The sequence below is a fragment of the Bombyx mandarina genome, chromosome A1, assembly GCF_030267445.1.
Source record: "Bombyx mandarina strain Sakado chromosome A1, ASM3026744v2".
NCBI classification, from domain to species: Eukaryota; Metazoa; Arthropoda; class Insecta; order Lepidoptera; family Bombycidae; genus Bombyx; species Bombyx mandarina.
The window spans coordinates 13535641-13551656 of NC_143234.1; the positions used below are offsets into that span (position 1 = coordinate 13535641).

At 37.0% G+C, this 16016-nt stretch overlaps 1 protein-coding gene across 1 annotated transcript in view; it reads right to left on the minus strand.

The window, feature by feature from the left end:
• The window catches only part of LOC114240602 (hemicentin-1), a 48058-nt gene that overhangs the window by 15804 nt on the left and 16238 nt on the right, over nucleotides 1-16016 (minus strand). Inside the window, exons 8-34 of the mRNA XM_089739839.1 lie at nucleotides 15060-15117; nucleotides 12465-12525; nucleotides 11187-11407; nucleotides 10446-10609; nucleotides 9133-9262; nucleotides 8103-8175; nucleotides 6433-6632; nucleotides 6209-6349; nucleotides 5863-6000; nucleotides 5491-5563; nucleotides 5140-5339; nucleotides 4916-5056; nucleotides 4570-4707; nucleotides 4214-4286; nucleotides 3863-4062; nucleotides 3639-3779; nucleotides 3293-3430; nucleotides 2937-3009; nucleotides 2586-2785; nucleotides 2362-2502; nucleotides 2017-2154; nucleotides 1645-1717; nucleotides 1294-1493; nucleotides 1070-1210; nucleotides 724-861; nucleotides 352-424; nucleotides 1-200 (exon numbers count right to left, since the gene is read on the minus strand). Coding sequence (XP_089595965.1) covers nucleotides 1-200; nucleotides 352-424; nucleotides 724-861; nucleotides 1070-1210; nucleotides 1294-1493; nucleotides 1645-1717; nucleotides 2017-2154; nucleotides 2362-2502; nucleotides 2586-2785; nucleotides 2937-3009; nucleotides 3293-3430; nucleotides 3639-3779; nucleotides 3863-4062; nucleotides 4214-4286; nucleotides 4570-4707; nucleotides 4916-5056; nucleotides 5140-5339; nucleotides 5491-5563; nucleotides 5863-6000; nucleotides 6209-6349; nucleotides 6433-6632; nucleotides 8103-8175; nucleotides 9133-9262; nucleotides 10446-10609; nucleotides 11187-11407; nucleotides 12465-12525; nucleotides 15060-15117 — 3667 coding nt within the window. The remainder of the gene's footprint in view (nucleotides 201-351; nucleotides 425-723; nucleotides 862-1069; nucleotides 1211-1293; nucleotides 1494-1644; nucleotides 1718-2016; nucleotides 2155-2361; nucleotides 2503-2585; nucleotides 2786-2936; nucleotides 3010-3292; nucleotides 3431-3638; nucleotides 3780-3862; nucleotides 4063-4213; nucleotides 4287-4569; nucleotides 4708-4915; nucleotides 5057-5139; nucleotides 5340-5490; nucleotides 5564-5862; nucleotides 6001-6208; nucleotides 6350-6432; nucleotides 6633-8102; nucleotides 8176-9132; nucleotides 9263-10445; nucleotides 10610-11186; nucleotides 11408-12464; nucleotides 12526-15059; nucleotides 15118-16016) is intronic.

Consider the following 16016-nt stretch of genomic DNA (forward strand, 5'->3'; position numbering starts at 1 on the left):
CTTGCACGATAAGATCCGTATCTTGTTGAGCCCGACCGAATGTATTCTCGGCAACGCAAATGTAGTGACCCGCTTGAGATAATGTAATGTTTCTGAGAATTAATTCTTCTCCAATATGCGACGAGAGCTCTTTGTTTGTGTTTGGGCTCTTCGAATTAACTATCCATTTTATGGTTGGTTTAGGTTTGCCTTCAGCTATCCTGAAACATTGGCAAAACAGCTACAAAAACTATTATTTCAAAAATCTTGGATTTATAATGAATTTCGCATAATAATGAGTTTAAATTAAATTTAACAGGGTACTAATGAAAGCATTACGTAATAAACGATAATTTAAAATCAGTTACTTACTTGCACGGGATCACAGCATCTCTGCCTTCCATCACAGATGTTGTGATCACAGGTTTTCTGAACTTTGGTCTCTCTGTAAAATGACAAGTTTCTACAGTACGTCCTTTGTGACTACCATATTTGCAGACTACCATATTTGCAAAGTATGACATGCAGTGTTCGAAGTTTTGATCAGATTTTGATCCATCTCTTAAAATATAAACAATTCAAGGATGATCTGAAATGGCCATTTATGCCCTATAAACCATTCTAATTAATAGAAAATTGAGTAGATTCGCGTGTTTTCTTTTTAGTATAATGGTACCTTTTAGTATCAGTAAAATCAGCGTGGCCATGCTGTGAGTTCAAAAAGAACAGTAAAGGAACACTTACCGTATATAATATCATCAAAGGTTTGATTAACTTCGCCAAAAGTATTTTTCGCAACGCAAGTGTACTTTGTATAGGCATCGGCGTGTTCAAGATTGTTAATGATCAATGTGTTTCCTTTGGTGATGTTATACTTGCTGCCTGAAATTTAAGAATGCTTTTAAACACCATCAACTCATGGTCTGACGTACAACGGTTAGGTTAAGGAAAGGAGAAGAGGTATGTTAGTTCTATTGTTGATTATATAGTACCTACCCAGTATTTTAATTACAAATAGTTCAGTTTATTACCGCCCGGTCGTAAGATTTTTTTTTACTAAATCTGGTGTAAATTAAAATATGTAAAATACCTGAGTGGAGTGTGACTGTGTCATTGGCTTTCCAGACCACCGTCGGCACCGGATATCCGATGACAGTGCAAGGAACACTCAGAGCGACGTCTCCCACGATACCTTTAGGTACGTCTTCTCTGCGGAGGATCTTCGGAGGAGCTAAAAAATATATATCGAAAATTTAAAAATATTGGTTAAAGTGAATAACGTTCTTGATATTTTATTATTAACTGCACCATCACCTTGCACGATAAGATCCGTATCTTGTTGAGCCCGACCGAATGTATTCTCGGCAACGCAAATGTAGTGACCCGCTTGAGATAATGTAATGTTTCTGAGAATTAATTCTTCTCCAATATGCGACGAGAGCTCTTTGTTTGTGTTTGGGCTCTTCGAATTAACTATCCATTTTATGGTTGGTTTAGGTTTGCCTTCAGCTATCCTGAAACATTGGCAAAACAGCTACAAAAACTATTATTTCAAAAATCTTGGATTTATAATGAATTTCGCATAATAATGAGTTTAAATTAAATTTAACAGGGTACTAATGAAAGCATTACGTAATAAACGATAATTTAAAATCAGTTACTTACTTGCACGGGATCACAGCATCTCTGCCTTCCATCACAGATGTTGTGATCACAGGTTTTCTGAACTTTGGTCTCTCTGTAAAATGACAAGTTTCTACAGTACGTCCTTTGTGACTACCATATTTGCAGACTACCATATTTGCAAAGTATGACATGCAGTGTTCGAAGTTTTGATCAGATTTTGATCCATCTCTTAAAATATAAACAATTCAAGGATGATCTGAAATGGCCATTTATGCCCTATAAACCATTCTAATTAATAGAAAATTGAGTAGATTCGCGTGTTTTCTTTTTAGTATAATGGTACCTTTTAGTATCAGTAAAATCAGCGTGGCCATGCTGTGAGTTCAAAAAGAACAGTAAAGGAACACTTACCGTATATAATATCATCAAAGGTTTGATTAACTTCACCAAAAGTATTTTTCGCAACGCAAGTGTACTTTGTATAGGCATCGGCGTGTTCAAGATTGTTAATGATCAATGTGTTTCCTTTGGTGATGTTATACTTGCTGCCTGAAATTTAAGAATGCTTTTAAACACCATCAACTCATGGTCTGACGTACAACGGTTAGGTTAAGGAAAGGAGAAGAGGTATGTTAGTTCTATTGTTGATTATATAGTACCTACCCAGTATTTTAATTACAAATAGTTCAGTTTATTACCGCCCGGTCGTAAGATTTTTTTTACTAAATCTGGTGTAAATTAAAATATGTAAAATACCTGAGTGGAGTGTGACTGTGTCATTGGCTTTCCAGACCACCGTCGGCACCGGATATCCGATGACAGTGCAAGGAACACTCAGAGCGACGTCTCCCACGATACCTTTAGGTACGTCTTCTCTGCGGAGGATCTTCGGAGGAGCTAAAAAATATATATCGAAAATTTAAAAATATTGGTTAAAGTGAATAACGTTCTTGATATTTTATTATTAACTGCACCATCACCTTGCACGATAAGATCCGTATCTTGTTGAGCCCGACCGAATGTATTCTCGGCAACGCAAATGTAGTGACCCGCTTGAGATAATGTAATGTTTCTGAGAATTAATTCTTCTCCAATATGCGACGAGAGCTCTTTGTTTGTGTTTGGGCTCTTCGAATTAACTATCCATTTTATGGTTGGTTTAGGTTTGCCTTCAGCTATCCTGAAACATTGGCAAAACAGCTACAAAAACTATTATTTCAAAAATCTTGGATTTATAATGAATTTCGCATAATAATGAGTTTAAATTAAATTTAACAGGGTACTAATGAAAGCATTACGTAATAAACGAGAATTTAAAATCAGTTACTTACTTGCACGGGATCACAGCATCTCTGCCTTCCATCACAGATGTTGTGATCACAGGTTTTCTGAACTTTGGTCTCTCTGTAAAATGACAAGTTTCTACAGTACGTCCTTTGTGACTACCATAGTTGCAAAGTATGACATGCAGTGTTCGAAGTTTTGATCAGATTTTGATCCATCTCTTATAATATAAACAATTCAAGGATGATCTGAAATGGCAATTTCTGCCCTATAAACCATTCTAATTAATAGAAAATTGAGTAGATTCGCGTGTTTTCTTTTTAGTATAATGGTACCTTTTAGTATCAGTAAAATCAGCGTGGCCATGCTGTGAGTTCAAAAAGAACAGTAAAGGAACACTTACCGTATATAATATCATCAAAGGTTTGATTAACTTCACCAAAAGTATTTTTCGCAACGCAAGTGTACTTTGTATAGGCATCGGCGTGTTCAAGATTGTTAATGATCAATGTGTTTCCTTTGGTGATGTTATACTTGCTGCCTGAAATTTAAGAATGCTTTTAAACACCATCAACTCATGGTCTGACGTACAACGGTTAGGTTAAGGAAAGGAGAAGAGGTATGTTAGTTCTATTGTTGATTATATAGTACCTACCCAGTATTTTAATTACAAATAGTTCAGTTTATTACCGCCCGGTCGTAAGATTTTTTTTTACTAAATCTGGTGTAAATTAAAATATGTAAAATACCTGAGTGGAGTGTGACTGTGTCATTGGCTTTCCAGACCACCGTCGGCACCGGATATCCGATGACAGTGCAAGGAACACTCAGAGCGACGTCTCCCACGATACCTTTAGGTACGTCTTCTCTGCGGAGGATCTTCGGAGGAGCTAAAAAATATATATCGAAAATTTAAAAATATTGGTTAAAGTGAATAACGTTCTTGATATTTTATTATTAACTGCACCATCACCTTGCACGATAAGATCCGTATCTTGTTGAGCCCGACCGAATGTATTCTCGGCAACGCAAATGTAGTGACCCGCTTGAGATAATGTAATGTTTCTGAGAATTAATTCTTCTCCAATATGCGACGAGAGCTCTTTGTTTGTGTTTGGGCTCTTCGAATTAACTATCCATTTTATGGTTGGTTTAGGTTTGCCTTCAGCTATCCTGAAACATTGGCAAAACAGCTACAAAAACTATTATTTCAAAAATCTTGGATTTATAATGAATTTCGCATAATAATGAGTTTAAATTAAATTTAACAGGGTACTAATGAAAGCATTACGTAATAAACGATAATTTAAAATCAGTTACTTACTTGCACGGGATCACAGCATCTCTGCCTTCCATCACAGATGTTGTGATCACAGGTTTTCTGAACTTTGGTCTCTCTGTAAAATGACAAGTTTCTACAGTACGTCCTTTGTGACTACCATAGTTGCAAAGTATGACATGCAGTGTTCGAAGTTTTGATCAGTTTTTGATCCATCTCTTATAATATAAACAATTCAAGGATGATCTGAAATGGCAATTTCTGCCCTATAAACCATTCTAATTAATAGAAAATTGAGTAGATTCGCGTGTTTTCTTTTTAGTATAATGGTACCTTTTAGTATCAGTAAAATCAGCGTGGCCATGCTGTGAGTTCAAAAAGAACAGTAAAGGAACACTTACCGTATATAATATCATCAAAGGTTTGATTAACTTCACCAAAAGTATTTTTCGCAACGCAAGTGTACTTTGTATAGGCATCGGCGTGTTCAAGATTGTTAATGATCAATGTGTTTCCTTTGGTGATGTTATACTTGCTGCCTGAAATTTAAGAATGCTTTTAAACACCATCAACTCATGGTCTGACGTACAACGGTTAGGTTAAGGAAAGGAGAAGAGGTATGTTAGTTCTATTGTTGATTATATAGTACCTACCCAGTATTTTAATTACAAATAGTTCAGTTTATTACCGCCCGGTCGTAAGATTTTTTTTTACTAAATCTGGTGTAAATTAAAATATGTAAAATACCTGAGTGGAGTGTGACTGTGTCATTGGCTTTCCAGACCACCGTCGGCACCGGATATCCGATGACAGTGCAAGGAACACTCAGAGCGACGTCTCCCACGATACCTTTAGGTACGTCTTCTCTGCGGAGGATCTTCGGAGGAGCTAAAAAATATATATCGAAAATTTAAAAATATTGGTTAAAGTGAATAACGTTCTTGATATTTTATTATTAACTGCACCATCACCTTGCACGATAAGATCCGTATCTTGTTGAGCCCGACCGAATGTATTCTCGGCAACGCAAATGTAGTGACCCGCTTGAGATAATGTAATGTTTCTGAGAATTAATTCTTCTCCAATATGCGACGAGAGCTCTTTGTTTGTGTTTGGGCTCTTCGAATTAACTATCCATTTTATGGTTGGTTTAGGTTTGCCTTCAGCTACCCTGAAACATTGGCAAAACAGCTACAAAAACTATTATTTCAAAAATCTTGGATTTATAATGAATTTCGCATAATAATGAGTTTAAATTAAATTTAACAGGGTACTAATGAAAGCATTACGTAATAAACGATAATTTAAAATCAGTTACTTACTTGCACGGGATCACAGCATCTCTGCCTTCCATCACAGATGTTGTGATCACAGGTTTTCTGAACTTTGGTCTCTCTGTAAAATGACAAGTTTCTACAGTACGTCCTTTGTGACTACCATATTTGCAGACTACCATATTTGCAAAGTATGACATGCAGTGTTCGAAGTTTTGATCAGATTTTGATCCATCTCTTAAAATATAAACAATTCAAGGATGATCTGAAATGGCCATTTATGCCCTATAAACCATTCTAATTAATAGAAAATTGAGTAGATTCGCGTGTTTTCTTTTTAGTATAAAGGTACCTTTTAGTATCAGTAAAATCAGCGTGGCCATGCTGTGAGTTGAAAAAGAACAGTAAAGGAACACTTACCGTATATAATATCATCAAAGGTTTGATTAACTTCACCAAAAGTATTTTTCGCAACGCAAGTGTACTTTGTATAGGCATCGGCGTGTTCAAGATTGTTAATGATCAATGTGTTTCCTTTGGTGATGTTATACTTGCTGCCTGAAATTTAAGAATGCTTTTAAACACCATCAACTCATGGTCTGACGTACAACGGTTAGGTTAAGGAAAGGAGAAGAGGTATGTTAGTTCTATTGTTGATTATATAGTACCTACCCAGTATTTTAATTACAAATAGTTCAGTTTATTACCGCCCGGTCGTAAGATTTTTTTTTACTAAATCTGGTGTAAATTAAAATATGTAAAATACCTGAGTGGAGTGTGACTGTGTCATTGGCTTTCCAGACCACCGTCGGCACCGGATATCCGATGACAGTGCAAGGAACACTCAGAGCGACGTCTCCCACGATACCTTTAGGTACGTCTTCTCTGCGGAGGATCTTCGGAGGAGCTAAAAAATATATATCGAAAATTTAAAAATATTGGTTAAAGTGAATAACGTTCTTGATATTTTATTATTAACTGCACCATCACCTTGCACGATAAGATCCGTATCTTGTTGAGCCCGACCGAATGTATTCTCGGCAACGCAAATGTAGTGACCCGCTTGAGATAATGTAATGTTTCTGAGAATTAATTCTTCTCCAATATGCGACGAGAGCTCTTTGTTTGTGTTTGGGCTCTTCGAATTAACTATCCATTTTATGGTTGGTTTAGGTTTGCCTTCAGCTATCCTGAAACATTGGCAAAACAGCTACAAAAACTATTATTTCAAAAATCTTGGATTTACTTAGTCTGGCCATAAATACTGTTACAATTAAAAATAAAAAAAATCGATTGCAAATAACATTTATTACTTTTACAGTGTGTTAGTTTAATAAATAAATATAAAATAATTTAAAGTATAAAAAGCTTATTCGAAGTGGTCTCCATTGGCTGCAATACAGTCCTTTAAACATTGAGGCCAGTTATCAATAGAAGCACGCACTCTTTCCATGGGAAAAATGTTCACTGCCAATCGTACGGATTGTTCTAGGGACCCCAAATTATCATGGCGTTTAGAGCAAGCTGTACTCTCTAAAACTGAACATAAATCATAATCCAGCGGATTAAGATTGGGACTAGACGACGGCCAGTCTTCAGCTCTGATGAAGTCCGAAACGTTCGTTTTCAACCAAGACTGTGTAGACCGAGCTTTATGACCTGGCACCGAGTCTTGCTGGAAGGACCATTCTTGATTATAATTATTGAACATGGTGTTGTTAAGGGACTTCACTACCTTGTCAAGAATGGTATCTTGATACACTTGTGCCGATGTTTTGATACCTTTTTCACAAAAGTATCGCTCAGTCACTCCTTCATAGCTAACACCCCACCAAACCCTCACTGAAGTCGGATAGTGCCCACGTTGCACTCTGGGACTCTAATTGGGAAGCTTCCTTAGAGCTTTGAGCATAAATACGGTCATTTTGATTGTTAAAATGTTGCTCAATTGTAAACATTTTCTCATCCGTATACAAAATTTTTCTATAACCTCCTTTTGCGTACCGCTTCAGTAGTTGTTTCAATTTTACCACCCTATTCTCTTTTAAATTATCAGTTAAGAAATGACCAGTACGCCTCTTATAGGCTGCAAGTCTTAAGTCATCTTTTACAATACGCGACATGGTTCTAGGTGCTATCTTCATCTTCCGAGATAAAATCTTTTGCTTCCGGACAGGATTTCTTCGAATTCTTTCCCTTACTGCTTTGACCAACTTTTTCGTACGAACACTACGTGGACGGCCAGATCTTTTTCTGTCACAAACAGAGGAGGTCTCATTGCACCTATTAATAGCCCGGTACACAAACATTTTACTAATACCAAGCGTAGGTATGAAGAGTTTTAAAAATTGCATTTGGCTCTATACCTACTTTGTGTAATGCAATCACAGCGATTCGGTTCTCTTTATCACCCCGCTCCATTTTAATATCGCAAAATATTATACAATGTATTGGCGCCAAAATGAGAAAACTCAATGAGCAATCATATAAAAATGACAATTCCAAATTCAAAATAATATTTTGTTTATTTTTAATTGTAACTGTATATATGGCCAGACTAAGTATAATGAATTTTGCATAATAATGAGTTTAAATTCAATTTAACAGGGTACTAACGAAAGCATTACGTCTTAAGCGAGGGTTTGGAATCAGCTACTTACTTGCACCGGATTACAGCATCTGTGCCTTCCATCGCAGCAGTTGTGATCAGAGATTGTCTGAACTTTGGTCTGTCTGCAAATTCAAGAGCTACATATGTCAATTGTCATTTTTCAAAATGATCCAGTGCCCTATAGTAAGTAATTACTGATATTGTAATATATTTTTTTAATATTCATGTGATACAATAACTATAGGATATGCTCTCCAAAACAAAATTGGCAATAAAATTATCTAAGTTAGGCGGCGTACGGTCCTTTTGATGTTTGGCGCTGGCATAAATATAGCAATTTGAATGAAATACCTATCTACCGTGAAAACGATGACAACGTGACAGCGATAGTCCAAGATCGTCCATGAACTCTCTTGTCTAAATCAATTAGTCAAGGGTTATTCGAAGAGGTGTATTAAAAGTAGTAAGAGTTTTTTTTATTGCTTAGATGGGTGGACGAGCTCACAGCCCACCTGGTGTTAAGTGGTTACTGGAGCCCATAGACATCTACAACGTAAATGCGCCACCGACCTTGAGATATACCCGATATATGAGATATGCACGCGCGGACTCACAGAAAAAAAAACTTTGATCTTGTAACGCCGTGTTACTACTAGGTTTGTTTGTTATATACTTTTTTAATTTTTTTATTGCATAGGTGATCGTTCAAGCTGACAGCCCACCTGGTGTTAAGTGCTTATCGGAGCCCGTAGACATCCACAACGTAAATGCGCCACCCATCTTAAGATATAAGTTCTAAGGTCTCAGTATTCTTACAACGGCTACCCCACCCTTCAAACGGAAACGCATTGCTGCTTCACGGCAAAAAATAAGCGGGGTGATGGTACCTACCCGTGCGGACTCACAAGAGGTCCTACCACCAGTAAAAAGGAGTATTAGGGGTAGGTTAAAGTCTGGTAGGCAGCGGCTTGGCTCTGGCCCCGGTATTACTAAAATCCATGGGCGATGGTAACCACTCACCGTCAAGTGTCTGCCACATGCTCGTCCGCCTAAGAAAGGCAATAAGAAGAAAGCTTTACCTCCTAACACAGTCACGTTCACCTCTACGCTTATCTGTCCAACCTTATTACTCGCTCTGCATACGTATTTCTCGGATTTCTGCACAGATTCCACAGTCAATATACTTCTGTACACAAAATCTGGATATTTCTGGAAATCATGAAAGAACTTCAGTTCAGTAAGCATTTCAGTTATAAAATAAATAAAAAATCACACAGAATTAGGTGCGTATCATTAGCAGCCTCGTGCGTTTGCCTTGGTCTAAAGATTTGTCACGAGGTTGCTGTATCTTGCAGTTGCAATTAGGTCCTTAGAACCTAAGCGACCTTTAATAAGAAAAACACCTTTTTTCCTGTCTTCGAAGATATTACACATGGACAAGGGTCACACTAGTCACTGCCCACTTTCCAAAAGCCACTTTCGAATCTCGTTTAAAAAAAAACATTTATAGCAATGCGAATATTTTATAAAATGTGGGTGACTGCATATGTTGTAGATGCTTATGGGCTCCGGGAACCGCTTAATACGCTTACTACCAGATGGGCCGTGAGCTGGACCACCTATTAAAGCTATAAAAAAACTTGAAATGAACCGATTTGCCATAAATGCTTTTCTGAAAACTCTGGGTTGGATGAGTAAGTACATCGTTTTTAAATTGTAAGGATGAATACTGTTTGGCGAGAGTCGCAGTGTGGCGTGAAAATATGACAAGTTGTTCATTTCTAACAATCGCTCATGGGGGCGGTACAACAAAACAAAGCACTAAAGTCTCTCCTCGTTTTTTTTCTTTTTTTTCCCTACTTATTCTGATAGCCTTGAGAGGCTATATCAGCATTACCCTAGCGTGTAGGTGAGCTCTCAGGGCTCAAACAGGAGGTGTTGCTAACACTGGCTCTAGCAAGAGCAGTGCTTCGCAGAATCTACCACCGGATTGGAAACATGACCCACTGAGAAGATCCGGCGAGAAACTTAGTGGGCTGTGTCTATGGGTTACTTGTCGAGCCCTTCATCGCAAGCGACGGGTTCGGCGAGAACGGTGACCAGTGCTTGAGGTACCTATACTATTTCCATTTCTTTATTTTCTCGATGACAGCTCCTGTGGAATCTTGAACTTTTATAAAAGCACCGTTAATGGATCTGGAGGATCCGTAATAACGTGTTTAGGTCGTCTCTCTTCATTTCACATTATCTCTCAAGTTATCGATGATGATGATGATGATGATGGTGATGATGAGGACATTATTTGTGGTTAAGCGTTTTGAATTAGCGATGCATAGTATGAAAGTGCCTCTCCGGCTTTTAGATTGTGACGGTAGTACAAAAGTTTACTTACCTGACTGGTGGGCGATAATAAGGCATTATTGGAGTTGTACCATCTCATTATTGGTTGAGGATGTCCTTTAATAGCACACACCATTTCAATTCTATTACCGTACTGGACCTTCAAATTACTATATCGTTCTCCTATCGCTGTGGGAGCCTTAGTGACTTCAAGGACTGAGGACAAAATCATCGGTCAACTTCTTCTGCAGTCCCATAACCATGCTTACTATATTCAAGCTCAAGCCCAGAAGCACGTGGTGATTCGTTCTAAATAACTGTTGGTATTTTTTTGTTGTCATTGCTTAGACGGTACGTATTTACCGGCATAGATAGATCATAATGAGAATGCCACCTCTCACTTTGTCATATGTAATATGCATTTTTTTTTTTTCTTGTAGGCAGACGAGCTCACAGCCCACCTGGTGTTAAATGGTTAATGGAGCCCATAGACATCTACAAAGTAAGTGCGACACCCATATTGAGATATAGGTTCTAAGGTGGTAGAGCCTCTTGTGAGTCCGCACGAGTAGGTACCACCATCCTGCCTATTTCTGCCGTGAAGCAGTAATGCGTTTCGGTTTGAAGGGTGGGGCAACCGTTGTAACTTATATCTCAAGGTGGGTGGCGCATTAACATTGTTGATGTCTATGGGGTCGTAACCACTTAACACCAGGTGGGCTGTGAGCTCGTCCTTCCCTTCTAAGCAATAAAAAAAAAGAAACGATTCGATCGTAGGGAAATCGATACTTACTCGTTTTTTGCTTGGTGACGTAGAAATTCTCGGAATTCCCCTTCGAGTGCGAACGCTCAATGCATTCGTATTCTCCATTGTGCCCGAGCAAAACATTCGGTAGGATCAACCCCGTTTCCGTCTCTTTGTACACGAACGGTATTTTGTAATAACGTTTCCTCTCTGGCAATTTGCTCATGTAATTCCATTCGATTCCATAGTTTGCATGTCGCGTTGCAAGTCTGTCGTTATTAATGACCATTAGAATACACACGTACGCATAAAAAAATATAGTCGACTATAGTAGAATTATTTTGTCCGTGCAGTTTGGGTAATAAAACATAGCCCGGCTAGGGCGGTGAGCATGTTGCGCAGGCGCATTATCGATAAAAACAAATGAGTCATACACGGCGGCGGGATGGTATACGAAGGGTGGTGAGACATTGTTATGTTATGAGTCATTTGTTGTACCTACCTGCAAATTATAGTAGGTATATATGTTGAAGAGAAATGTGATTTTGTGCATTCGCTCTCTGAAATTCTTTAGTGACATAGTGACTACTCCTTTGTTTTGTACCAAAACGGCAGAATTTATTCAAATATTTTGCTTGTTGGCAGAAATATACCAGCACAAGCACGTGTTATTATCAACAATGTGTAAAAAAATTTTCAATGAAATGAGAATAGATCCCAAAAAGTTACAAAGTGTTAATTTCTGCCGTTCTCGTTAACTTGCTGCGGCGATATGTGGTGTAAGTGTTCGATTAGTGATTTTTTCTTTAATTTTTATCACTAACCCACAAAAGGACAAAACTAAATACATTATCGATAACGATTATCTACAACAATAATGCGCATCACTATGCCCGTCCATATGGCTCGTGAGTGGAAGAGAGAGCGAAATACTCGCTGCACCGCTTCGATTTTTTATGACCCAAACTGCACGGACAAAATAATTCTACTATAGCTGACCCGGCAGACTTCGTAGTGCCTCAATCGATAAATAAAAGACCTAAGCTTTTTTATAAAATAAACTTAAAACAAACAAAAGGAATCCGTCCGACGGGGGTTACATCAAAGGAAAAATAAAATTGTTATTTTTATTGAATTCCGAGCATTTTCACATTTATCTGAAATATACATAATATAAGCATGATTATGAAAAAATGTGGGTTAGGCCGTTTTTGCGCTGACGGCCTCAATTCTAGTTTAGACTTCAATCAAAAGTCAGTCGAACGAATTAAAATTTATTTCAATGTGATAGCTTGATTTTGATAGTAGTAAAAAAAATCTACTTACGAGCGAGGAATAAACACAGTTTCGTTCTCATTAACAACGGCTCGACTTTTATGCGGAGCCCCTGAAATGAGTGAAAGCTTTTAGTTTTTAAAGTGAGCTTTTGGAACGAAGTTCCTTATCGCGCGTTGTGAAAGGGAGACTGAAAAAATTCTTACGAAAAGTTGTCACGACACTTTTTGGATCCGTCATTCTGACCAATCAACGTGTAGGCGCTTATCGCGTGACATTGCTCGTATCCGATTGGTCCGCGTAATGAGTACAGTTTCTCGAGATAGCGTTTCAACAATAGTAATTTAGGTTATAGTATTGTTTTTTCTTCTTCATAATGCCGTAATTTATTATTATAACTTTAAAAAAATTATTACAATTCCTTCGCTAATTAATCGAAAGGAACTTCGTTCCATCCGGGTGTCCCTTGACACCTCTGAAGTTTTTATTTATTTCATGGACATAATTGTGTACGACAAATAATGATTAGAGCTTCTAAGGTTAGACTGATCGAACGAAATACAGCGGTGATCAGCGGACACTTAAAAATTTCCATTCATTTTATGTATTACTAGTAGTGACCCGCCCTCACTTCGCTTGGGAAACTATAATTTATTATTGAATAGGATCTATTATTGAATTTATTTATACAAATCTAGTCCTCATATTAACAAATACAATAAAAAAGAAAGTAAGAAACAAAAAATCCAATTTTTTTCCATCATTGTCATGGTTCAATATAATTTGTCGATAATGGCTTACATATTAAAAATATGTGTAGTTAGATATTAAAGATATAAGAAGTCGTTGTGGCCTAAAGGACAAGACGTCCGATGCAATCGTATCTAGCGATGCACCACGAATCCCAGGCGGATACCAAATTTTCTACACAAATACGTACCTACTCTAAAACAAAAAAAAAAAGAAACTGTGCTGTGTGTCGTGATCATCTGCAAATTTTTAATATCAAGAACGTTATTTTCTCGCCCGGTTTGGTATATATGTATAATAAGTCCACAATAAGTGACCAAGAGTGCTATACTGTAGTCAGTCTCTCTTTATAATATATTTACTAGCGGCCCGCGACGGCTCCGCTCGGGTCTTTAACAAAAATTACAACGATATTTGACGTTGTTTTATTTTTTCAAATAAAATAACACTTATTGCGGCATAACTGTAATAGTTAGGCATATGTTGTTGTGACACTTTTTGTTAATAATAATGTGTTCTACAAAGTCGTAGAACATTATTTTATTCTACCATCAATAGTTTTCGCAGGGCACGCGATGTAAAGAATATTTTTGGTAATTTTTTTTACACCTTGGATTACATTATTGGAGTTGTAGTAAGGATCCCTTTTTAAAAAAAAAATATTATAGACTATTGCCCGTATCTTTAGACGTTTCGTAAAATAGTCCTCCACTCTTAACTCATCCGATGATGCTCGAGAATTCCCTCCAAACTTACTCGAGTTTGGTATTTTTAGTCGACCATTACAATATTCCTCAACTGTCCTCGAGTGAGGTAATAATGATGAAAATTTGATCAAGCTAGCATCAAACCCATAGAGTTCTGTAGTCTATGGTCATTGTTTAATGTCAAAGTCAGGCTGCCGCTGTCTGTTTGACACTAGATGAACTTGTTTGATGTTTTGGTTGCTGAGTTATTCGTAAATATGTGTGCGTGCGGTAAATCTGAAAGTATATTACTTATTTTCTAACCTATTATTATTTTAGATTTCGGATCCGGCTTTGTATTTTTATTCGCTGCTTTTGTGTGATTTTGGTTGCATCGTGTTGTTGAAGTGCTTTTCCACAACCACCAGTTTATTATTATATAAATAAAACTTATAATCGCATTGACTTTATTTATCAGGTAGTAAGCAAAATATGTCTCTTATGTAGGTAAATAAAATAAAGAGTTTCAAATGTCTAACCTCGAACTATTTACTTTATTAATAAATATTATCAAACTTAAATTATCAAAATATGCGGGAATCATGCACAGATCCAGGCCATTGCACAACAATATCATATATTTCCATTTGCGGTCCACATACTATTTGGACATTGATAGAAAACCAGCCTTGAGGAACGTTCGAGGTACGTCGCGACGTACCTTGACTTGACAGTTCGCTTACTTCACTCCGGTTAGGAAATTTTTCCAAGGACGTTTGAGTGGAGTTTATTTTTACGACTAATCATACCAAAACGCGCGTTGGAGGTTGAGTCGAGTCGAGTTAAGCTCGTGTAAACGACTAAAGATACGGGTGTATGTCACTTGGGAATAGTGTAGCTTCCAAACAGTGAAAGAATTTTTCAAATCGGTTCAGTAGTTTCGGAGCCTATTCAATACAAACAAACAAACAAATTTTTCCTCTTTATAATATTAGTTAAGTAGATTATACTAGCAGATATACTAGCGGACCCGACAAATGTTGTCCTGCAAAAATTAATTCAAGCCGATCCAACCGTTTTGGAAGAGTTCAGCGATATACACACGTACAGTAAAATTATATGACTATATATGTATATAAAGATTTAGCATTTTTGTTCTCCAAAAACGCATACAAGTTGCATATTTTGGATATTTTAATCTATTGCTCACCTTCTATAATAGCCACACTTCGTACCGATTGTCCTGTTTTGATGTCAACTCCAGTAATCTAAAATAATGTGTTATTTAAGTGAACATATTTCCTGATGTTATTAATAAAAATGAATTATTAATTCTCAATTTTGGGTAATATCTATTTAATAATACGTGAAGTAAAAACTTTGTACTCCTTTTTACGAAAATATGCGCGGATGGATTAGTGGTATGAAATTTCTCACAATTCTAAAGAATATAGAGAAGGAGTGCAGAATGTTATATTTTTTTTAAATTATGTATAAAAAATACGTTAAATCAATAAATAAAAACATTACACACACTACCATGTATTTGGCACACACATGCATACTATTTCTTTATTGTCAAACTTTTTTTATTGCTTATAGAGTCTGTGGTCAAATTGAGAATAGATTAAATATTGTTTGTCTTTACTAATATTAACCTAAAGTGTAGTCTTGGCGAAATCTGTGATTATAGAAGTAATAGGCTGTTCGGAAAGTAATTCGTTTTTTCCCAACAGAGGATTTAATTGTATTTTGTTGCACCCAACTTCACTTTTAAGCCATATAAGTTTTATATGCTTTAAAACCTCATACAGCAAGGCTTGTGTGTGAAAAATAACAATTAATTCTACGCAGTAATTTTTGGTTGGTCCCTTTTTTTTATTGCTTAGATGGTTGGACGAGCTCACAGCCCACCTGTTGTTAAGTAGTTACTGGAGCCCATAAACATCTTGAGATATAAGTTCTAAGGTCTCAGTATAGTTACAACGGCTGCCCCACCCTTCAAACCGAAACGCATTACTGCTTCACGGCATAAATAGGCAGGGTGGTGGTACCTATCCGCGCAGACTCACAAGAGATCCTACCATCAGTAATTACGCAAATTATAATTTTGCGGGTTTCTTTTTTATTACACGATGTTATTCCTTCACCGTGGAAGTCAATCGTG